This window comes from Cryptomeria japonica, chromosome 8 (genome assembly GCF_030272615.1).
Source record: "Cryptomeria japonica chromosome 8, Sugi_1.0, whole genome shotgun sequence".
Taxonomy (NCBI): domain Eukaryota; kingdom Viridiplantae; phylum Streptophyta; class Pinopsida; order Cupressales; family Cupressaceae; genus Cryptomeria; species Cryptomeria japonica.
The window spans coordinates 580,363,180-580,389,957 of NC_081412.1; the positions used below are offsets into that span (position 1 = coordinate 580,363,180).

Sequence of the window (26,778 nt, forward strand, 5' to 3'; positions counted from 1 at the left end):
ATTAAAGGTTTCAAGTGGGTGAGGATAACTAGGATTTTAAATAAATAATTTTTTTATTTAAAATAGTTGTGCAACTTGCATTTGTAGGAAAATACAAGTGGGTGGAGGATAAAGGATTAATTAAAATAAATTGATTTATTTCAATTTGGTTGCAAGTTGGAGATTTAAATAAATTAGATTTATTTAGTTGGGGTAAACTATTTAATTAAATGTAAATTTAAGTAAAAGTAGAGAGAAGGGGTTTAATTAAATAAAATGATTTATTCAATTAAATGATATAAATGGCTATAAATCGAATAATTTATTTAATTAAATAGAAGAATGTGGTGATTTAATTAAATTAGATTTAACTAAAATAGAGGAATGAGAATAAAATGAACATTAAATATTCATTTAGGAATATGGTCATTTTTATACATCTACATTATATATTTAGGATGCATGTTATATTTAGGTTAAGCTCACTTAGGGCTTCTTTGGGCTAAATTTACTTCCCTAATTATAGATTAGTTTTTTGTTTTTTTTGTTCTGTAAATAAATATCCACCAAGAACTTTTGAATCAAATACATGTACCTATTAATGCATTTTATATTTAGGAGACATGTTATATTTAGGTTAAGCTCACTTAGGGCTTCTTTGTGCTAAATTTATTCCTTGATTATAGACTAAGTTTTCTTTTACTTTTTGTTTTTTATAAATCAATCCTTATTGATTTTTTCATTTAGTTTGTACTCCTTTCCTTTGAGGAACATAGCAAATCTTTCTTGCTACTCTTGTTTATAGAAGGTGTTTTATCCGCTCTTTGATTTTACAAGTGCTTGTGTTAAAAAGTTTAGCATGGCATCCTGACATATCTTAGGTGCCTTTAACTTTTTGCCTTATATATGTATTCATACCTAAACATGACACATCAAGGTGTAGGTATGCTTGTAGGATTATCTAGTGTTGATATTGACACTATGTGTTTTGTATTGTACATTAACTATCCCCACATTATTTGGACTCATCTTTAGGAGATCTATGAAGACCCTTATATCTCTCCATTTCTAGAGGATATTCCAATAGATTGTCTCATTATCGTTGCACACATAGAGTGTATACCCTACGATGATGGTACTTTCAATATACTTGAGTATAACACAAGTCTTTCATGTTCTAATGAATCATAGGCTTGTTTCTTAGTTCACACTACTCACATTAAAACCTAATCTTCTTCGTTTTTTGTTCCTAATTACCTTGTCATCACCATAGTCATGGCTTCCATTTGTTTAGTGCAACAAGATATTCATCATCTTCCAAACATAGCTACTTGGAATTCATATCTTGCAAACATATCATCCTTGTTTATGGAGTCTCAAATTGTAGATTTGGAGGATTATTTTGAGGAAATTCATCTCCTCTTTGTTGATAGCTAGATCATTGATTTTATTCCACCATCTTCATCACTTCTAGATATAGCCACTTGGGATTCATATCTTGAAAACGTATTGTAGACGTATAAATCTGACCATCTAGTTAAATAAATATTTATTATATATTTAATTCATTTAAGTCACATTCCTCTATTAATTAAATCATACTTAATTAATTCACACACATTCCTCTATTTCGTTAAATAAATTATTCAATTTATTTAATTTAATTTCATCAGACCAAATCCAACCCATTAATTAAATAAATCACTTTTATTTAATTAAATTCACATTTAATTAAAAATCCCTTTCCAATTTAAATAAATCAATTTTATTTAAATATCTTCCAAATTGCAATTGTCATCCCCTTTTTGAAATAATTACTTTATTTCAAAATTAAAATCCAAAAATATCTCCCACTTGCATTCTTCTAATTTCATGACTAAACCTCTTCTAGAGCCTTCTAGATTCTTCTAATCACCTTAATTAGCCTAATCGACCCCTTAATCATTTGCACATTCCTTAAGAGAAGTCACTTCTAAAAAATATGAAAAAGTTTTTGAAATGCATTAAAGGCTTTATACCTTCAACAAGTTAACCCTCAAAGTCTTTCAAACCACTAATGGTTAATCCAACTTCAACCCATGGTTAGAGACTTTCTCTCTAATTTAACCCCTATCCAACCCAAGGGTCTCATCAAGCACTCATTTCTTTGACCGTATTTATCCTATTAACCCTTGCACAAGAGTTTACCCATTGGTTAAAAGCTTTATCCACTAATCTAACCCTAACCTTACTTCCTGGGGGTAACCATTAAGTATTCCCAAGCATTTAATGCACCCTTATCCCTCATCTCAAGCTTCCTCATGTTTACACATGTCAACATAGGATTGGGTTGAAAACCCTACATGGATTGAATAACTTTCAATCCTGACCCTTGTTAAGATTTCTCAATCTTAACCATTCATTTGACCATTTCTTCTATAAATAGAGCTCCATTTCATCAATCCAAGCCTTCATGCATCTAATCTATAGTCTTATTGCAAGCATTTTAAGCCTCTCTTTGAGATCATTGTAGTAAGAATCATAGCATATATTTCATATCATGTTTTTTCATATCATGTCTTAGTATATCATGTTAGTTCATATCATGTTAGTTCCATATCATCTTCATATCATTCTTATGCTAGCTTAATCTCACACCAAATCTCTCATTTTGGTAATATATCTAGTTTTTCATATCCATAGCATATCACTAAGATCTTAATTGCATCCATTTAGATCTTAGATCATACAATATCTCTTGTTCTTTGAGTAGTCATCCCAAGATCAAGTGCTCTTCCAAGCTGAGAGCCACTTTGAATCTAAAGGGATCCTTGGAGATAGAGAACAATGAGACAGTTTTTAGCTGATTAACATGACTTTTTTATTAATCTCTAATGCAATGTCCCATTGGTGTGTTTGTGTTGTTTGTGTCTCTTTTATAGGTACCACAATTTGAGCATACACATATCATCCTTGTTTGTGGAGTCTCATATTGCAGATTTGGAGGATTATTTTGAGGATATTGATATCCTCTTTGTTGATAGACTCATCAATGCTATAAGTCCATCTTCATCATCTTCATCATGTTTGGATCTTGTTTTACATCATCTTTCATAAATTTTAGGATCAACACATTATCTCATTCTGACATGAGGACATTTGGGAAATTTTTAAGAGGCACACATCATTTGGATTTGGATTCCCAATTATTCCAATTTATGGGTGTAATGGGTGGAAATAGGATTCACAAGTTTATGCATGCAAAGTAGGAATTAAGCCTATATTCAATAGTTTACTTTTGTAAATAGAATGAACTCAATTGGCTCAACCTCTAATTTGATGGGAAAGGGGATGAGCAGAAGGTTAAATTTGTACTCCTTGGGTTGAGTTGAAAATGATCTATGGAAAAGATGTGAATTGAATGCAACTAGGGTTGATAATATAAAATTGATAAATATTGGCATATATAGACAATTTCAAAATGGATATGAACACATGAAGCATAGATCTAGAAATGGGAAGCAAAGAAGAACCTATGGCTAAAATCTAGGACAGTGATGCTAGGCATCCTTGTCCAAAATTGTCAGATTTAGACAAATGAAATACTTTTTAGAATTAGGATGTCACTCTAAGTATCTCCTTGAAAAATTTGTCAAAAAAGTGTTGAACACTATTCATTGATTGTCAGTGTCCAGGGTTATTTGGTTCTTCAAAATTAGGTCCTATGTGCCTCTATTTTCTCTTCTTAGATCTATAATTATTATCTTTAGATCTTGTCACTTGCAAACACAAGAGGGAAAAATGTTATTATGTTGATAGGGGTTTGCCTAGGTGAAACCCCAGGTCTAGAATTAACCCTATGATGAATTTAAATGAAATTGAAAGCATGCCTTGAAAGGGCAAGGGCTAGATCTAAAATTGAAATATTGAATTGGAAATGTTATACCTTTATGAATCTTTCTTTGAATTCTTCATAAACAGTTGATGTTGTCTATAGGAATTCATGGATGTCTTCATACAACTTGATCATGAATGTCATCTTGAATGCTTGCAATATGAATACTTGACTTCTCCTTTATTACTCTAATGATGCTTGATTACTTCCTCACTTGAATTTTCTTGATAGGAATTGAATTTGAAATTGAAAGATGTTTCAAATGAGGGGGTGAGACTTTCTTTCATAAGTCACCCCATGAAACATGTTTGAAATTATGAACAAGGTTGACACAAAATATATTCCCACCCAAAATTTTTTTATTGTCAAAGGGTTTGAACTTGGGTCATTTTGTCCTAGATAAGGGCACTAGGCATCCTTGTCCAGGAGGACAAGGGCAATAGGCACCCTTGTCCAGTCCATCTAGGTTGAAAAAGGTCTAAAGAGAAAAGTAGAAAATTAGGATTGAAAATATGATGTTGGTGTAAGTTGTAATGCCACCAATAAACCCAAGGAAAATTTACAAGTTTCCTAAAAGAGTGGAATACTTTTTTTTTGTTTACTAATGTGGTCTGCATTTGATTGGTTAATGCATTGATTCAGAGAATTGGTTCAATAGTTTTGACTTAAGTTAATAACTTACTTAGAAATTGGCATACTATGCTCTTGACACAAGTGGATTAGTGTTTACAAGTTACCATTGTCTCCCCAGGGCATTGGTTCCACTACTAATCTTAATATCAAATATGTTACGATTATCACTTTATAATTTCCACTATGAAGTAATGACCTATCAAGCACCTCTATGCAACTAGATGATTGACCTCACCATGTCCATAGCCATCAAGCACATATGCAACTATTCAATGCAATAACTTCATATGAAACATTCTATCACTACTTCCCTCTAACCCTTTTAGTGCATACAACTAACTATGATACTTAAAACACCACTACTCCACATGAGACACACTATGCAACTAGAGCACCCTTCCATTAGCCATTGCATTATTAAAATCATCTGTACAACTACATGCATAATGCACTCTATATGCTGAAAACTTCCTTAAAGTACAATGCTTCCTAACCCATCTCCCACATGAAAATGAATATGGCATATATGTGAGAATTGTACTTATGAACAATTTCCTCCATCTCAAATATTAATGTCAAAACTAGACTTTTGTGCATCCAATCGTGATCTAAAACATAACACATGCACCCTAGAACTTTATGCCATACATTAGCATGATAAAATATGAGCTAATATAAATAAAATACAACCTCTATGCTGCTTCCTGCTCATTAATACAACACTAACGAGTTATCCTACCACACTAATTAATTATTACATGCATGTAATCATACTAATGCAACTACATAATCAAGGACAACCACTAAACATTATTAATTTTATTGCAGTAGCTATATTACCATGTGCATTCTCATTTAAAACACTAAATATGCCAAGCTAATTCATTTAATTTCATATTTCAGCCTTAGGTTGATTTGGTTTCCATGGAACTATGGACTTCATTATCATGGGTACACTCTTATGGTCCAATTTTGGTGATTTCAGCAAGGTCTTAGTTTTATGCCATTAATCAAGTAATAGTGTCACATAAGGTATGCATGTTCTTAGTTGAATTGTATACATGTAATGCATCCATTTGTTTAGCTTTAGTTTCATTCATGCATCAAGTGTATCATAATGTAATCAGTTAAGCATTTCCATTCATTGCCATAGTCACATTTTGTGTCATTTAATTTAACATAGTAGCTTACATATGAATGAGGTGCTGAAATTCAACTAAACATAGTCATAGAATAATGAAATATTAAACAACAATTCAACTACCCATAAATGAACATATTGGATTCAACAAGTTACATGTACTATATCAATGACTTCTATGCTTCAAATACTAATTATCATTACAAGTGTCTTTAACTATTTATTTCAACATACATGATATAGGATTACAACACTTCAGTGGGAAGTCCAAACTAATACATAAACTCATGATTACAATAACGTTGCTGTTACAATAAGTACAAATGTGAGAACTTCTCACTTTTACAATATTCCTAGTCTACCTCATCATGACAGGGTCTCAACCATGAGATGATATGATACAAAAGTCATCTCCAAAGGTTCAAGTCTGCACAAGAAGAAAGCCCCAAGACCACACATGAAGAAAAACACCAACAAGAGGGAAAAACCCCAATGACAAAAAGCTCCAACCACTCGACCAAATGTGGAACCTACAAGGAACCACCCCCTGAGCTAGGAGATGTCACTAGGTCCCAAACCACACATGAAGTCAAGTTGATGCTTGACCCAAGGACTAACTCCAACACATCACATAGTCAACATGCTTCCAAACAACACAAAGAACATTAAACTCTAGAGGTCGGTAACATAAAGAAAATCATGAAAATAGCACAAGGGACTCACATGCTCAAGGGAGTGTCATTGCATGCCGGAAATAAATATGGGCACAAGCCTATGGGCATGCGAAGCCATCTCGGCCTTGGGAGAGAGACTAAGGGAGATTGACTTACCGTCTCCACGGTCTTCTTGTGCTCAGCCTAAAACATCCTCCCTAGGTCTGAGTCATGAGGCACTGATAAGTTATTATCTTTTTAGATTATCTAACTACCCATACCCATTCATTTTCTAGTTATCACTTAATTATAAAACAAAAAAACTCCCTTATGCCCATGAGGTCTGGATTTCATGCATCCTTACAAGGAACTTCATGATAGCCCATCTCTCATGACCACTGGTAACATAAAGGAGCCTAATCCCTTGACATGGACCCATAACAAAAATGCAAGATGCTCTACAAAGATAAAGCAAACTGACATAAATGGCATGCCATACATAACCACTCACAATCACATATTTAAGCAATTTGACATTACAAGTATGCAACGAGCCTCTTGACCAAAGAGTGCAAATCCAAGTATAAGACTACTACAACAAAACTACACAATGCAGTGGTGTCTCCACACTTGTTGTCCAAGAAGTAGTAGTGAGCAAAAACAACCTCATGGCATGAACCATCATGAGGGCATGCAAGAAAAAAAATCCACACAACCATAAAAGAACCAATTAAAAAGCAATTGAATCAAATTATGACAACAATTTAAATGACCTCTGGAATTAAAATAACCAACTCTTGACATGTGACTAACTCTGAAATAAATAACGATATGGGGCAGCGAGTACATCGCTGAAACTCACGGGCTGGACTCTATTTGACTCAATACAAGTATTCTAATATCCAGCTGAGACAAAAAAATAAAAATAAATAAATAAATAAATTTAAACAATCATTTCAAGCTGAAAACTCATCTACATGCATGATAAAATATGTTGAATACAACATAAATCAAAAGAAAACCAAATGCTATACCTTGCAAGCAAAGTTCGTACAATTCTTTGGTGTGGTTTCGCTACCCAACCATCTAATATGGGGCAACAAAGCTCATTATTGATTCCAGAAAGGTTTATCTCTCTCTCGTGCTAACTATGGTAAACTAAAACTAATTACACTATGTTACAAGTCGAAAGAGGACTTGGTTAAAATCCGGGTGAGTTTTTCCTAATTTTCACTGGAAAGACAATAGTTTCGCTATAAGGTGGGATCATCATAAAATGCTAGTTCACAAGTTGCTGGGTTTTATTTTTACAAAACTATGTTTATACGAATGAACACAAACTTGTTGCAGATTAAAAATCGTCAATTATATATATATATATATATATCTGCCTGTAGCAGATTGAAGTGCCATAAATTGTGCTCAACACTACCCCCATAACGTGGGTTATTATAATAACAACAATTTTTTTTATATATTTCTTTATTAAAAAAAAACAGAATAAATAACATTCAAACTTAATCAAATTTCCCACGTAGACAATAAAATGATAAAGCAATCCAACATCCTGACAAGGGTGCACACAATACATTTTCCATGTAAATTAAAAGGGGAGTAAACATATTTGTTTACTATACTAATTAGATTCAGATTCAAAGAAGGAAATACAATCCACAGTTGCATCCCACAACCAACAAGAAGTTGGGATTTTTACAACAATAGATAAAAAGAAAACCCTCAATTTTTAGATTCTTCTCTTAAACCAAAAACCCCATTATCCAAAGCAAAATCAAACAACAAATTTCCTTTTACCCAAACAATGAAATGATAACACATAAATGAAATTGAACAAGGGAAATAGAAGAGACCTACCTTAATCCTGTGTGATGGAGGAAAGATTTGAAACAATCTTTTTTTTCCTCACCTCCAGCACAAACACAACCAATCTTCTCCAACTCAAATCTTCCAACCAATTCCAATCCATAAAACCCAAAAATCTTCTATGGCAAGCAAGAAAATTCAAGGGAAAATGCAGAGAATTTTTCACCACGTTGAGGAAGGAGGAATCCTCCCACAATGCATTTACGGGAACACTATTAGTTTTCCCAAAATAAGATGCCCTAACTTTATTAATGAAATATTCCTCTTCTCTTATTTTATAAGTATTCTCATTACTTAATTTTTAAACGTATATCAGCTTATTTTTTCATTATTTCAAATTGGAGACGTAATATAACATGCAACCATTAAATAATAATATAAAAGCGAATATAGGAGTAGATATAAAAATAAATTTAAGAACAAATATAAAAGAGGGAATTATCCACTATTCACCCTTATTACTTTATTATTTAAAATATATTAATCATCGCCAAAATCAAGTACGTACTTGGGCGAAATAATTCAAATAGTTATTAGTTACCACAATAAAAAATCGCTAAATCGCAAAAATTCAAAATAACATTAAATTAAACTCAAAGCACAAATAACAAGGTAATCAAGGATTATACAAATATCGAATATTAGTAACTAAAAATACCCGTTATTAAATAAATCAAGGTAGACATTATTAAATAACTTAAAATAACATTATTAAATAATTTAAAGCGACATTATTAAGGAAATCCGAGTAAACATAATTGAACGCACGACTCACTATACAACATACTCATATCGAGACAACATGAAAAAATGGCGAAAATCGCTAAGGCCGAGGACAATGCTAGCCACTAACCAGACCTAGTTTGTGAGTAGGGGCTAATGAGATCTCTGACCACATATTTCCATTGGGAAGAGGCACGCTCACACCTGTCAAGCCAGGGGAGCTTGCACCTGGTTGCCCAGGAGTAATAAATGCCTTAGTACTTGCAAACTTGCAACCACAAATGATACATGTGCATATATATACATATACATATATCCATACATAGCAGACAAGTGGAAGGATTTCACAACAACACATCCTACTCGCAATGAGTGATGTGACATTTATTTCCCCCACGCAAATAGTCAAACAATATCCATATAGAAGACACACACACAACTCATGAAGCATCACATGATAAGTAAATCAAATTGGGGTTAGTAAATCTATTTCATAATAAAGCATAATCCATAAATTCTATCAAGTACATGATAACAAGATACTGTCGCTAACCATCTATGCATCGATCATATCATAATCCACATAGCAAATCAAAATCACATAAAATCATAACTACTCATGAGAAAATTCTAGAAAATCAAATATCACGAAATCATGTAATGTCTATCATCCACCATCATCATCTGAGCAATGTGAGAACCCATAATCAATCTAAACATCATACATGTCTAATCATACCCATCATACAAAAATAGAAATTCCGATCAAGTCTGTCAAAAATGGAACAATGGTCTTCTCAATGGGAAACTCTACACCATCATCCATGCAACCAATAGATAACGTGAGTCCCCATAATGTCTAACGTCCTAATAGAAATCCTGAATATCCTTCAAGAGCCTTGACAAATCTATCACGGGTACTACACCAACCAGGTCAGAGAGGGGCATTACATAAGTAGAATCAGACAAGATTAGAGCATAGAAGGTAGAAACACCAAAGTGAGTATGAAATTATATAAGGATATAATTTATGATGCTACATTTAGCCCCCACTTTAGTGGAAATATGAACCTACACATACTTTCAGTAAAGTACAAAATAGCATTGCAAAAAATTCATCAAGATATTAAAGAGGCAAGACACCCCAAGCCCCCAAGGACTTTAAGATATTATCAATCTAATATCAAGATAAAAGAAGCAACACATGAAGAGAATAGAGAAGAAATGATATGAATTCCTAGCCTAGAAAGGCTATGCTCACTATGAGTCACACTGGGAAAGAAAAAAAATTGAACTGTAAAATCAGTGCATGAAGATTACAAAGCAAAGCCTTAGTTTGTAAAGCATTTTGAAATAAAGAAAAACTACAAAATGGGTGGTTACAACATGCACCAAAAATGTCATGGTGTCTAATTAAGGTGCATAAACCAAATCTCACGGTGTATCCACAAAGTGTGGATTGTATGACCCCACATTAAAGTGCTTGCATATTCCTTATCGGGAGCAATTGTTTTAAGATAGCATGCATGAATACAAAAGACAAGGACATCACAATAGTTAAATACACCCAATCAATGGCAAACCAAAGATGATGGCTCACAAAAACACAAAAATATCACATAAGGGATCCACTAACTGGGGTATGTATACACATTAGATAGATCACATATATCAAGTTATAAATCTACAATTAATTGGCCTCATCCCCCAAAGGTAGTGGAACTATGAGCACAATAAAAGAAGAGCACATAAGATGAAAACCAAAAGTCTTTTGGGGTCAACATGGAAGAGACCAAAAAGAGAGATCTCAATGCTTTGCATTGTCCCCAATTAGATAACACAAAAGAATGTTTACAACAATAGCACATTTACGACATAATATGTGTATGACATATATAGGAATTGAGATACAAATAGAAGAATGTCACAAAAAATTTGGTCCCTTCATTACCTTGTTCCAACAACACAACAATAGTCATCCAAAGAGAACCTAACATAACACAAATACATATCAAGAATCACATCATGGGGGAATACATCACATGTAACAAAATACACAAATGAGTTCAATGTACAAGTGAAGCTAATATAGAAAATCACCCCCATCCCCTCTTGTTTAACATCATTTAGTGATGGTATACAAGATGCAAGAGGAGACACCAAAAGCATGGTAGATGAAGCTACTACAAGTTCCAAATTTAGGGACCATACTCTAATGATGAATCACTTTGTTTGTCAGTAGGAGCTAGGATTGATGCTTTTGAAAATATTAAAGATAAATAATGATTAATCTCATACATATCATCTAATTAATTAGTATCCACATTGTTAACATCAACATAATCATTGAAAATCATAATGAGATCTTTATTGCACAAAGGAGATGAAGAAAACCAATTTTTTGACATAGACAATTTTAATTTTTGACATGGTTGATTAAGATAAAGTTCCTCCCTAGCATCATGCAAATATTGAGAAAATGGGACCAAGTCACCACTTGAAAGATTAGGGGAGGAAATGGTTTGGGAAGCAAGTTCACAAGCCTTGGCACAACATCTTCATCAACGGTCTCTCACACTATGTGTAGTTCCCCTCCCTAATTCATCATTCCCTTTTGTGCATCGTTAGACTTTTTTGGCATAGCTTAGACTATTTTGTGATGTTTAGATTAGATGCTTATGGATTTGTCTTATGATTTATATTATTATGATGATGGATTTCTCTCTGATGATTTATTTGTACTTATGTTATACATGTGTTTCACATTTGCTTAAGTTGATTTGATGGCATTATATCACGTACTAACCCTATCTTATGATGAGGATGATTATGATATTGCTTGATGTTTGTGAGTGTCTTCTACTATGTTTTTGATAAGGAACGATGTCATATTACTCATTCATGAGGAGGATGTGATGTTGCGATTTCCTTTCACTTGTCTGCCATTTTATGAAATATTATTGTATATCTTGTTGTATATGTATTGGTGGTGACAGGTTTGTAGGTACCAGACATCGACTCCACCTGGCTTCACAGGTCTGAGCGTGTCTTATCCCAATGTCAAGTTGATTGGAGATGACATAAAAACCCACCCTATACTCTAGGTTTAATTTGATTCCCTTGTCAGTTTAGAGTCTTGGTGCGAGTTGTCGTGTAGCTTCTTGTGATTCCTTGGGTTATTTTTGTGATGCAGAGTTGTGTTTATTCTTTGGATTAATTATTATTAATTAATTGATTAACATAGTTTAATAGTGTTGAATTAATTAATGGATTAATATAGTTTATAATAATAATAAATTAAATAAATAGTTGATATAAATATTTAAATATTATTGTGTAATTATTATTATTTTAATTTGGTAATATATTTAGAATAATGATTTAATATTATTATAGTTGATCAATGATTAATTGATTAATTAATTAATTATGATATATTTGATTATTGAGGTTATTTAATTATATTCTCTTGATTATTTAATTTATGGGCTTTATTTAATTAATTGTGCCCATGTGTTTTTATATTGGATAATTATATTGTTTTAATAATTTATCCTCTTGGCTATTTAATTTTATAATTTATCCAACCTGTAGCGTCATAAAATTGTGACCCTTGCAATTTTCAACCACATTAGGGTCTTCACATTGGTGACTAAATCCCCAAGCCCGATCGGAGACCCGAGACATGCTCACACTGCCCGAAGACTGCATTTCCTTGCACCCTGCATTGCCTGTTCTTGCCCCTATCCTTGCCCTATTTTGAGCCCCCTCTAAACAATCCTTGCATCGGGCTTTCAAATTGTTGGGTGGGAAAAGTTTCCCTATGTTGGCCTATGACAAAAAATTAGTCAATTAACCCTAATTAGCAAGTATATAAGGATCATTTCCTCTCCTATTTGCAAAAAGTGAAAGTGAGGTGAATAAACAAGAAGCCTCCATTATTGTCATCAAGCATTCGAGAGTTCAAGAATTCAAGCATCCATTCAAGCATTGAGCATCTCATGTCTCCTTTCACTGCTAGGTGTTGCATTCCAGTCAAGGATTCAATCATTGAAGAGGAGATCTCTATCAACATTTAAGACACTCTACTTCACATATCCTTTCAAGCAAATTCATCTTCAATTTCATCCCCTTTTTGAGGTGGATTTTACTTTAGACATTTCCTTTCATTTACTTGCAAGTAATTTTCATCATTTGGTTAATTCTAAAACTGGGGTTTGACCTGAAGGCAAACCCCCAATCCCAACAACATTTCCTCTCTTTTATGTGTGCAGGTTGTAGGTGCACAACTGTATTTGCAGATTCAGACTCCATTTTCAGAGGCGGAAAAACCCTTTTCATTTCATGGATTTTTCGAATGACCGTGTGCACTTTCAACACGGTCCCGACAAATTTTGCCCAAATTTGCAGGGGAGCTTCGTCTCAACATTTTATCGTCATTTCCAGGTGCACAGCTTCATCCCATATTTCTATCTCAAGTTATAACCATTTCTTTGTCATATTTACACTTGATCTTAAATTGCATAATTCAACTTATCCATTCTAAAGGAGGGTTACTTTCACTTTCTAAATCTATTATCAAATCATTTAGTATTCAATCTCTTCCTACTGAGATTGGATCTAGTGAATTCTCCCCCCTCCTTTAAATGTAATGGGCGTGAAAGGTTGAAGAGAATCTTGTGTGAAACTTTCACTCCTTCTCTTGAGGAGAGAAAAGCTTTCCTCTTGATTTTGTCATCTCACCCTTCTCACACACCATTACACAAACTACCCTATTTTACCATTGGTTGGTATTTTGGTAAGTTAGATAAATATTATTTTGCATTATTTTTGCACAGATTTTTGGGAAGGTTGGTATATTGTATAGTTTTTGGGAATTTTTGATTGGCTAGATTTTCCCTATGGTTTGAGTTTGATTTTTATTTATTTGGTTTTTTGAGTTTGTTATCGGGTTAACTATTTGGTATAATTTTGGATTGGATTTTGATTGTTTTGAAGACTAATTTGAAGATTGGATTGAGGATTTGATTCTTGGTTGTGATTGTTGTGCTCTTGACCAAATTTTCTTTTGATTTGGAAAGCGAATTTCAGGTTGGAGCTTATGATATTCTTCTTTGCAATTTCAATTTTGAAAGCTTGTATGCTCCATGTTTGAATGAAATATTGTTTTGGGGATTTAGAATGGTTTTTAGAGATTGAAATTGTAACTGGAAATTATTTGGGAAGAAAGGGATTTTTTTGTTTGGAAGGAGAATTTTTAGATCTTTGTATTTGGCTTGAAACATTGATTTCCTGGAGTGCATTTTCTGTCTTCTCACTATGAATGGATATCATGTGATTATATGCATTGAATTTTCTATAATACTCCTTGTGTGATGTTCTCTTTGATTCTCCTTTGTCTTAGTGTTGATTCTAGGTGATTTTGGGCTCACTGTAGCTTGTCAGGAGCCATTTTTGGGTTGCAGTGATGTGCATTTTGCAAGGACATACATTGGGAAAGGTTTTGTGATTGTATTTGAACTTATTTTAGTTTGTTTGTGGTCTCCTTGAGGTTGTTGAGTCATCAGTGTTTCCCTCCTTCGATGTTTGTACTCTATGTGCTATTCTGAGCACTATGGGAGAATGATCTTTCTGCAATTTTCTTTCCTTGAGTCTATAACTTTGTATTTTTGTTATCCCTCTCTGATTTTTGAAGTTTCTAGACCTACTAGGTTCACTTTGAGGGCCGTTTTTGACCCCTTTGTAGATCTAGGCAAGTGCCCTATCCGAATGAGCTCTTTTTGCAGGATTTTTGGCTTCTTGACAAAAAATGCTATAAGAAATACTAGAAATGCAATCCTATGGACCAGGCGTGCTATTATATGTTCCAAGGGCACCATTATATAATCCAAGGGCACTGGGATGCATACCAAGGGCGTTGAAGTCCTAAAACTGAGTTTGTGAGCTTAAACACCTAGAATGCTACCAAATGAACCCAAAACACTACCAAATGAACCCAAAACACCACCATACTTACCAAAAACACCATGGTACATACCAAGGGAACCATTCTACATTCTAGGGGCACTGAGCTATGTTCTGGGAGCTCTAGATTGCTCTGAAGGTCCTAAAAAGCCAGTTTTCGGCCATGTGAGAGTCTTGTCAAGGTTTGTGCTTTATCCCAAGGCATGGGTGATTTTTTTGAGATTATTTGAGTTGTCTTTGATTTATTTTTATCTTTCATTAGGTCTTTTGTTCTTTGGTGAGAGGATTTGAGCCCCACCATTGAGGTGTTTCTTGTGCATTGAGTTGCTCCAACAAGAGGGAGAATTCCTTGCTATTGAGGGTTGATTTTATGACCCCAGTGGGATGTGCTATGCCTTGCTATTAAGGATTTGGATTCATCTTTGAGTTGTGTTCATGATTAGCTCTTTGATTGCTATGCATTGGTGAAGGCTATTGTCATGTATGAGGCCTTGTGTATCCTATTTCGTGTAGCATGTTCTTTATGGTGTTTTGAGTATTTCTATATCTCTTATGAGCCTTCTTATTATGGTTATGATGTTATTTTGACATATGTTTCACCCTAAGGTCTAGGTGCATGCTAGGGGAGTGGACTTCCAAGTGAGTGATTAGGATTGTAAGGGGGTAGACAGTCGGGTTACTCGAGATCTAGATCGCCAGATATCTTATTAGGAGTTTGACTATGTAATCAAGTGATAACATAATATAATAACTCTTGGGTTGGATAAAATAGTTCATCTAATAAGATAAGAAATGATTGGTGGCCCCTCTTCCTTGCCCAGTGGTAGTGATCCAGGATAGGATTGGGAAGGCCTTGGCAACCCAGGTAAGATAATCTCCCTTACCCCATTAAGGTTGAGATGGCTATGCATGTGCATCTAGTATGGCCAGGACACATTCCCAGGTTCCCATTTGTCACATGTGATGACACTCTTTCCCTACATGTAGGTCCTAGTGCCTTGAGCCTTGTTTTGATTGTGTCGCCCCTGGAGGTTTCTTGGTTGGAAGTTCCTTGTTTGAAGGTTTCATGTTTGGATGTCTTGAGAAAGGGTTATGTGTTTTGCATTCTTGCTTTTGTATATGTTGGTCTTTCCTTTGAATGTTATGTGTCATCCTAGATCTAGAGTATGAGTGGGATCTTGTGTCATCTCCTAGCATGGGGGTCGTTCATTATGGTTTCACATGGTTGGGTGTTTTGATGCCTTCTTCCAGTGGGATGTTCTTCATTGGATGCACTTGTGTGGATGTGGATATCTTGTCTTCTCAACTATGGATGTATACTTTAGCAGATTGATGTAAATGATACTTATGGCATATGTATGTAATTGGATTTATGATGTAATTGTAATGTAAAGAGAACTATGTTTCTTATTGGAAAAGGATATTGTATTCATGTAAAAAAGTAGTTAGCATTATAGGGGAATAATGATGTAATACGTGACATTGGTTCATTAATAGAAATGGATTTATAGATATGCATATAGTCTCTTATGATGTTGTGAATGTGATAGATTATCTTGAGAATGGTTAATGATGATGATAGAAATGAATATGAGATAGGGATTAGGAATATTCGGTATTGGTGTTTAAAATGAACTAAAAGGGGATGGTTAATGTATACTTAGTAGATGATTATAATCATGTTATAGCTTAGTGAATGATCATGAATGCATGGAAAGAACAAATCATGTTAGAGATAGCATGCAAGTGTGTTATCATGCATATATTGTGATATTGCTTATGGTTAGTTTAGGTAATGGCATTGAGATACCCTAGGGAATGCTTAAATGTAATGTGTTTATTTTCGCTTGCGATATGTGTTTAATGATTATGATAATATGGTTAAATGTTATTTTGTTAATGATTGATTGTTTCATATGATTATTTAATTGTAATGATGGTATTAGTGGATGATTTTATTTTTTTAATCTCATTCTGCATGTAGTTAGTGTATTTCTCTAGGGTATTTTGGCGCACATTACACTATGATTTCTCTTGGTTCAACTCAAAACTTGGGAAGGTTGGGGATCAATCAACATAGGCTTCTTCTATTCCTTTATAGAAGGAAGAACTAAAGAAACCTCACTAGGTTGAAAGATATAGGATGTTGGGTGCTTTGGTAACCAGACACAATAACCCAACCAAAATAACCCTAGACACAATAAACTGGTCACAATAACCCAATGACAAAATATCCTAGCGACATAATAACCCAAGACAAAAAAACCCATGGACAAAATATCCCCGAAAGAATATAGAGGAATTCTATCTTATAAATCTATCATAAATATTTATCCAAAACTAATATTATTAATCTATACATACAAATATATACCAAAAATGATCTTCACTTTTCCATAATGGGAAAGAAAATGTTACTTTCCACTTTGTAATTCCCTATCTCCCAATGTTATAGTGTTGATGAAGTCTTTGCATTTGAGATTAACAAACTTGCTGCATTAGCTTTCATGCCTAAGATAGATGTAATTGATGCATTTGAATCACTTATACAATCTCCTTACTATACATAACATGAGGAGAATTTGTGAGCCATAATTGATTATTTTGAAGACACTTGGATTGGTAGACTAACCAGAAGAGGCAATATATGAACACCCAAGTTTCCAATCACAATGTGGAATTGCTATTAGAATATTGAAGATGGTCTTCCCAAAATCAATAATAATATTGAGGGATGGCATAAAGGATTTATTGAATTGCTTCAATCATCACATAACTCAATATAGAAATTCATTGAAGCAATGAAAAAAGAACAGGGTCTTCAAGAGAATAAAATAGAGAAATATATGGTTGGATGCACTAGGCAGCTAAGAAAGAAAAAATACTGTGAACTCAAAGAAAGACTAAAAAGATTTGTTGATGGTGTAATGTCCGCCAAAATACCCTAGAGAAATAAAGCTAACTAACATGCTAATAGATATATTGAAAAAAAAAAATTCATCATCTACTACAACACAGATATATATATTTACTCATATGCATCTAACATCCATTAACATGGTATACACATATCCATCATAAACACAAAAGAGTAAAAGCATAATCATATGTAATCTCATAGCGCAAGCGGAAATATACACAACTCAATATCTAGCTATCTTCCCTAGGGTATCTCAACATCATTACTTACAACATCACCATAAATAATATCATCATGATCACCACTATAACCCAATGTAATTTAACACAATTACCATCTACTTTTTCCCATGCATAAACACATGATCTTTTCCTAATCCACCTATCATGAATACAAATCACTAATGCTACAAATACCATTAGCCCTTTTAAGGTTCATTTTAAAACACCAATCCAAATGTTCCTAACCCCAAATTACTTAATCATCATCTAACATAATTACTCTTTTCCCATATGATCTATCACATCACTAACTCATCTCTTTTAACACAACAAACATCCATATGATACCAAGTTCATATCAATAGAACCAATCACATTATTTCCATAAACTAATAAATATCCAAGATACAACATGATACATCTATATGTCCTAATACAAGAGTCCTATCCATATTTTAATACTTCAAGTACTGTTACATATACTCATCTATTTTACATCAAGGAGCATAACTGTCAACTATAGATACAATGATCTCATGAAATCTAAAAATAAATATGCCATAAGAATCATGTACATCCATCTGCTACAATAACCATCCATAATATGAAGAGATGAGAATCCACATCCACGCATGCAAGCATCCTATGAAGAACATCCCAATGGAAGAAGGCATCAAATCACCCGGCCATGTGGAACCCAAAGGAACCACCCCCTGTGCTAGGAGATGACACAAGGTCTCACACACACTTTAGACCTAGGATGACACCTAACAATCAAAGAGACTACAACAACTCAAGAATCCATAATAAGGAAATAACACATAATCAATAAGCCCAATCACGTCACAAGGCTAATCATAGACATAAAACTCTCAAAGGCATACCAACAATCATGGCATAAGGAACAAGGACACATGTAGGAGTGGAGTGTCATCACATTCTATCCTCACACAAAGGGGAAAATCCACACCTTGATAGACATGTTGCTAAATGCTATCCTCACAAAGAAGGGGAATATCAACCCTGATAGACATGTGGAACCGTCTCAAGCTATGAGAGATCAAGGGAGTTCGGTTTTCCATCAAAATGGACTTCCCAAGATTATCCTAAAACATCCTCCCTAGGACTAAGTCTTGGGGTTCACATCAAACCAAATTATTATCTTATTTGGATGAATCCTAATTACCCAACCCATCTAATTAATTATTAATATTATCACTTATTTAAACAAGGAAAACTTCCAATGTGCCCTCGTGGTCTAGACTCTAAGCATCCTTATTAGGAACCTCTTAGTGGCCTAACTCTCATGATCCCCAATCATCACATGAAAGCCTACTCCCCCTAACCATGTTTCAAGGCCTTAGGGTAGCATAAATAGTAACAAGGAGGCTCAAAACAACATCATAAAAGAATCTGCATCTCCATACAATGAAAGAGTTCATTGATTGGGAAAGAATGATTAGTGATTGTAGCATCGTAAATTGTCACAAGGCCAATTTAGACCTCATATTTATGTGGCCCCTACTTTACCATGTCTTATCCTCATCACCTATCTAGGTCCGTTTTGTACCTATTATCCATCTCTAAGGCACAACACCCCCCAAATGGGACACAAAAAAGGCACAACAACACACGAAAATTGCACACTAGCCCATCACAGAACATAGAAATTCCTTGCCGACAAAAAGAACACACAAGGCTCAGGGGTTGAGGGGAAGTAGACCAGACCAAGAACATGCCACCACAACCATAGAACTCTTCCTGCACACGTAGCGAGAGATAAACCTATGAGACAAGCACCAATACAAAGCAAGGAAGGGGATCCAAAAGAAAAACCAACTCACAGACAATCCATGACAAGCACCCAACAAAGACTCCATAAGGAGATGACCTAGAGAAAGGATCAAAACCAACAATGAAATGGTACCCATATCACAAAGGGCAACAAACCAACAGAATCACTTAAGCAGCGAACAATAAAAAGAAAACACAAAGCTCTGTGGGCCAACCCCAAAACAAAAGGCAGAGACCGAGGAAGAAAGAGGCCCAGCCTAGGCAAAGGCAAAGAAACAGAGGCAACTTAAACTAGCTAGAAACACACAAAGAAGCCCTTGTTGAAGAAAAACTTGCATCGACAACAGGAAAGGATAACACAACACCCACAAGTGGGAAGAAAAAGGAAGAGTTCAACTAGAAATGGAGCTTCTAGCAGATTCAACCTCCAAAACCCCCAAAAGAAGGGCCAAGAATAGTCATAGACCCAACCCTGACCACCCACCAGACCCAAGCCCATTTGGTTCATCTTCTCCATCATCACCCTCCTCAGTAGCACTCATAGAAACCCTACCACAACACCCACCTCCACTCATTATCTCTAACCTAGGTTACTCCCATTGTCCCCAATCTACATTCCTATTGATACAAATTAAGGATGGGGATTTTGTTACAAACAACCCATCCCATCGAAGCAAAAAAATCAATGCATACAACCTATCTTACTACAAAATGCAAGCTATTTAGATTACTTTTAAAGAAATAGATTCAAATTTTTAACACGTCTGTGACTTAACAAAAAATGCAAGAAAAAAATATCTCATTTAAACATAAATTTTATTTCAATTCATTTTACCAATACAAATCAAATTTATTATTCAAATGAGCAACACACCGCTTGTGCAATATCTCTCAATCCTTTACCACTTGCATCTTCGACTTTGAATTCTTTTTTTGCAATGCCTTCCTCAACCTTCAACTCTAGCTCCTCTTGTAGTTGCTTTACCCAATCTATTCTTGGTGTTGCATTTTACTATGCTTGGCTACAAATAAAATATACCAATTAGCCGCAAAATAAGGGTTTTGAATCCGATTACATGCATAAATAAATTAAATTAAATCAAATTTGTGTACCTCTCATTCAAATTGATGCCTACAACTCCTCTTATAACCTCTTATTATTAACTTGGCACCCCAAATTATCTTAGCTACACATGGGAAATGTATTTTATGCCTAATAATAAATTATATTATCTCAATCTTGAGACATTGGATTACTTTAATTTTTAATATTTTATCTTTTTAGCATTAAAATTGTACTTTAAAATTCATAGGTTCACAAAAGTAGGGGGAAAATGCATAGGAAAGAGAACCCTAAGGAATGAAACTTCTGTGACGATGCATTACGAAAACGAAAGAAAAGGCCACAAAATTACTCTTTGTAAAGAGTAAAAATCATTTTGTCAATGAATTAAACAATTATTTTCCTAGCTGTGTAGAGATCGTGCACCTTCCATCCTAGCAGCAAAGGGGAGATAAAAAAAAGTAGGTGTGAGGAAATTTAGGAATACCATGTGGATAAAAAAGTTCCACAAAGTTAGGGAGGAAAAATGTGTGTTATATTAAATAATTCAAACCTATTTGGGAGCATGATGAAAAAGTTTATTTAAGATCTATGATCAATGGAAACACCAAAATTCTAATTGCACATGTGAGTCCCTTCCAACTTAGTAGACTTCTTACAAGCTACTTCTTTTTATTAATCTATTATTTAGGAATTGCCTTTCATATTTACATTTCATAATCATTAAGGATAAATGAATATATTTGTTATTTATGATATTTTACAATTGCCATTTAGAAGGTTTATATCATTGATTTTTTTGGTTGTTTGTGCTGCTAATATTTTTTAGTATTATCCACTATCGTTTTAATATTTATTTTGTATTTATTTTCATGTAATATCACATGATTAAATATGTCAAAAGAATTTAGTGTTCATACAATGAATAATGATAATGGTTGACTACTCATGTATATTCCCCTTCATTTTAAAATGGTAACAAATCTAATATTATCCATATTTATATTAAGTTTCTATATTATTGATATCTATATGTACTTTGTCAACAAAAAATTTGAAGGGGGAGAAATATGAGTTATATTTGAAATTGACCCCGAAGGCCACATCCTTGCAAAGGTGGGTTAATAAGAAACATTTCACAATATACAAACATTGTATGCAACTTTGTATGTTTGCATCTGCATGCCTTCTAAATCTTCATTGTGCATAGATTGAAGCAACATCTATTAGAGAAGAATTAAGATGTTGCCCATGCTTCCCTTCCAAAGCAGAGTGATTCATTCATGGGGGTTAATTCTTAGAGTGTAGAGATGCAATTTTATATTATCTCCCTAGGTAGAAAGATGATCCATGAAAATGCCATGCACATTGTACATGCAATGTAAAGGTTAGTTTAATTTTTTCCACTCATGATCAATTTCATAGTTAATGTCAATTCAAAGTTTGAATTAGATAGTTATGCTTACAATTAAAGAACTCTTATTAATGCTAATAGAATGGAAATAAGAATAAATAATCATAGCTAGCTATAAGAGCAAAATAGATGGAAGATAATGTTACAAATCCTACATAATTTACATCTTAAAAATGGATGAGTTAATTGAAAACTGCCAAAATATGTGTCTTGGCTTACAACAAAGTTTTTAAATATTTTAAAGTGATTATATATTAATTACTATTCTTTGTAAGTGATCCAAATAACTAACTAATACATGAATATCATTAGTTTCATAAGAAAAAATGGTTTCAAATACAATAACATTTCCATATGGCATCAAGGCCCTTTCTGGCCATTTTCATTGTAGAGGTTACAAATTGGGGATGTATTCTAATCCTAGTTATGGAAAGCAGGAATCTATCTTTTTAAATTGGGCAAGCTAGAATAGATTAAATTTTGTAGGAGAGGCAACAACATAATAAAGATTGGTTGATGGAAAATTCATTCTTAAAGTTTCTCCTCTATTTATTTTTAAAATTGCATTCTTATTTCTCTTAGTTTTCAAGCTATTTATGATGAGATTTCATTCATACAAATAATCTATCTTATTTTGTGTCTACCATTTAATAAGGCCAAAGAGTTGCTAGGCTTTAAATTCAATATAGAGAAGGATGGAGTGTGAGAATTTGTATTTGGGCCTCTAGAAATTACCCTAACACACCCACAAATGAAAGATAGGAAGATGTGGTTTGAAACTATTGCACAATGTGGTGATCTACAAGAAAACTTACTGTTATAAGTTGAACGAATTAAAAATCACTTGCACATTTTAGAATATTTGATTAAGCTATTCAAATACAAAAGAGGATGAAACTTTTAGATAAGAAAAGAAACAAATAGACACCCCAAAATAGCTCATCTTTTCCCATCAATCTCTAAGCATTCAAAAGCCTAATTTTCTGGTTGTAGAAATATATTTTCTTATACATGTAGATAAACTAACACAAAAGATTGATGACATAATTACCAAAAGAAACACTACTTTTATTGTATTTGTAGGGAGATTTGGCAGTGAGTTTCCATCATAGCAACAAATTCTATTGCTGCAGTCATAAATGAATTTTTTATTTCTAAAAAATACATTAATAGCCAATGGAGAAAAAATATTTTATCTAATTCCATCAATCTGATTTTGAAGCAGATTTTATCCTTTGAAAAGATAGTCTCTGGTATAGTTGGAGACAAAATGTTTTTCTTTTATTTATTCTAATATAGGACATGAAATTGTAAATGAATATTCCAATTATGTTTAGTTTTTTTATGCCATATCAAATTGTCAATGCATTATGGCATATGTATATAACTATCTTTACATGCAAGGTCTAGTCCTTATTATTCTTAGCTTTAGTTTTTCTAAATTTATTTATTTTCTAATTTTAATCTCAATTCTATCACCTAACAATTAAGATCAAGGTGTTGATACTTCCCTTCAATTTTTCTACCATACCTAATTTTAAAACAACAAACTATAATTAGTTCATAACAACATCATTATTATTAGTATGCATCAATAGTCTTAAACAATTTGAATTATTGCTAGTCATTTTTTTCAAAAGCAATGAGGCATGATTAGACAATAGTACATCTTTATAATAATAGTGGATAATTTGAATTATTACTAATCAGTTTTTACAAAATTGAAGCTACAAAATTAAAGAGTTAATATAATTGTCAAATACACAAATTGAAATTTGCAAACATATAGGTTTTTTTTCACGATGACAACTTGAATAATTAATCAAATTTCTCTATAAGAAACACCAAATGAAATCATACCATATAGTTACAAAATATCAATTTCATCCATATTACTTCTCTAAACTTAATGCAACACATTTAGATCAAATATCCATATGTAAAAGGCGCGAACTATATTAACATTACAAAATCTAGTATTCAAGAAAAAATCATTTTCATAATATACTTGTAACATTTAAATTATTGTATACAGTATCGGTTCTATACTAATTTTTGCAAGCCTTATTCGAAACAATAGCTTTCTTGAGAAATGTAGATTTTAAAAGCTTTGAAATTGTTTAATTGTGTAGCATTTACGATTCCCACGAAAGGATGCAGTTGTTTTACACTGCCTGAATATCTCTCTTTGTCTTTGCTTTCTTCTCTGATCTTGTTCAGAGCCATTTACATAACACTGCAACATGTTAGCATGGTAATTCTCATTTGCATGTGTAAGATTCTCCAACCTTGTAAAACTCCACTGCTCTATAAGATTCTCCACTAATTCTAAGTTCAACCTTGTAAAACTCTCCAACATTCCAAAGAAGTCTGGCATCAATCTCAACCTTGAATAACCCTCCAGCATTCCAAATAAGTCTGGCAACAATCTCAACATTCCAAATGAGTCTGGTCAGATTCCAAATTTTATATTAACATACATTAAGAATAAAATAAATATTATACACTATTTTATCAACTCTTATTAATTATGAATGTAAATTATTTATTTAATATCATTTAACCTATATTATTACCTAAAATTAATATAAGTATTTTGAAATAAAAATTATAAGTATAAAAAAATATATATTACAATATGAAATATTAAATAATATTTTAAAATATATTTTTATTAATATATCTTATGTATATAAACATAATTTTATTTTATGAGATATACAAGGAACCATAACATATGGCAATAATGGTGCAATCATAGTTTTTTGAAAATGGTTTCTCCCGCTCTGCTCAACGGCTCCTCCCTTGCGGTTCTTGCTCTTCCCAACGGCTCCTCCCTTGCGGTTGCTGCTCTACGCTCCTCTACAGAGTTGTGCCTCGGTCTACTGTTGGTTGGGTCAGTGGAGGTTCTCACAATGATGGTGAGTTTCCCCCACTCGTGGTTGCTACTTTCAGTGTTGGTGTTGTGGCTTATCTGTCTGCTACATTGGGTGATTTTGCTACTGCAGAAGGTGCTCCTACGGTTTTGGGTACTAATGTCGGGGGTTTGGGTGTCAAGATCCTTGTTGGTGATTTTGTTCCTCCCAAACCTGGTGTCTCTGATCCAGTTCTGGATTTGGATACCTTTGCGGCTGTTGCTGATGCTATCGACGACCTTCCTGCAGGTGATAATGCTATGCCCAGACCCTTTGCTGGGAAGCGTAGCTTTGCTCGTGTGGCTAAATTTGTTTCCTAGCCTTCTAGGGGGGTTTGTCCTCTTCCTTGTGCCAAGACCTCTCCTGTTGTGGTATGTGGCCGTGAGGTTATCAATAATTTTGACTTCTATCAACGCAGCACTCTAGTCTGCAAATTTAGTGGGTTTTGGCCTTCCCTCCTGAACCTTCATCGCTGGGTGAGTGATTCTTGGAAGCCCCATATTTCTTATGGCATTGAGCTTTTCCCTTGTGCTAAGGGGTTTTTTGTTGCTTCCTTTGCCTCTACTCATGATCAAGATTTTATTTTGGGTAAGCTATGGTCTTGGGAGGATCACTCTCTCTCCCTTAAGCCCTGGACTCCTTCCTTCAACCCCCTTACGAAATCTCTCTCTGTTCGTCCGGTTTGGGTCCGCCTCCCCAATCTCCCCCTCCATTTCTGGGAACCTTCTTGTTTTGAGGCCATCGGTAACTCCATTGGTAGCTTCTTGAAGGTTGATGATGCAACGTTCTCCATGGATCATTCTACATTTGCTCGCCTATTAATTGATGTTGACATATCGTTGGCCCTCCCTAGGGATGTGGTTCTTATGGTTGGGGATAAGCCTTGGACTCAACTGCTGGATTATGAGAGCCTCCCGTTTCATTGTCGAAGGAGTTTCTCAATGGGTCACCTTGCTTCTGACTGTTCTCTCTCTCGCCGCAAAGTTGCTGCTACTTGGTGGAAGGATGCTATGGAAGACCACTTGACGATTAATGCTTCAGATTCTGTTTCGGTTGATTCATCTTAAGATGAGGTGCCCCTTACTGTTGATGAAGCCCTAGTTGATGTTACTGTTGTTGTGGTCCCTTCCGCCCCCTTGGTTCCTTCTCCTGTTGCTCCTGCTTCTCACCTTCACTTTGCTCCTGGCGATTCTTCTCTTGCTGCTGCAACAGCTGTCTGGCAATGACTCTGTAGGGTCTTCCCCGCTTGTTTCTTCTTCAAAAGTTCCTAATGATAGTGTTGCCTGGATGGTTGTTTTTCATAGGCGGAAAGGAAAATCTAACCACCTTTCCCAAGCCCTCCTTTGCCAAGATTCGGGGTTTTCTCCCCCCTCTTGATTTGGGTTGGGTTGTTGATGGTTTGACAAGTTGGTTTGGCATGTCTGACTTTCTCCTTTTGGGGTTTGCACCCCTGCTTGGTCTTTTAATTTTGATAGCCTTTGGCTTTGTAAAGGGTCAGTGTCGTTCTTAACGCTGCTTTTTTAATAAAAATAATAATTTTATTTTTTCTTGTATTTTAATATTAAATTTTCAAGTAATAATAGCTTTTTTACTTTTATAAATT

The 26,778-nt window shown here is 34.0% G+C and overlaps 1 protein-coding gene across 3 annotated transcripts in view; it reads right to left on the reverse strand.

The window, feature by feature from the left end:
• Nucleotides 1-24,309: 24,309 nt before the first annotated feature.
• The window catches only part of LOC131047784 (uncharacterized), a 62,102-nt gene continuing 59,633 nt past the window's right edge, over nt 24,310-26,778 (reverse strand). The window contains exon 4 of one of the 3 annotated variants that reach the window (XM_059209605.1): nt 24,310-24,678. In XM_059209605.1, coding sequence (XP_059065588.1) covers nt 24,362-24,678 — 317 coding nt within the window. In that variant the 3' untranslated portion in view covers nt 24,310-24,361. The remainder of the gene's footprint in view (nt 24,679-26,778) is intronic. The other 2 variants (XM_059209604.1, XM_059209603.1) reach the window with 2 other exon arrangements.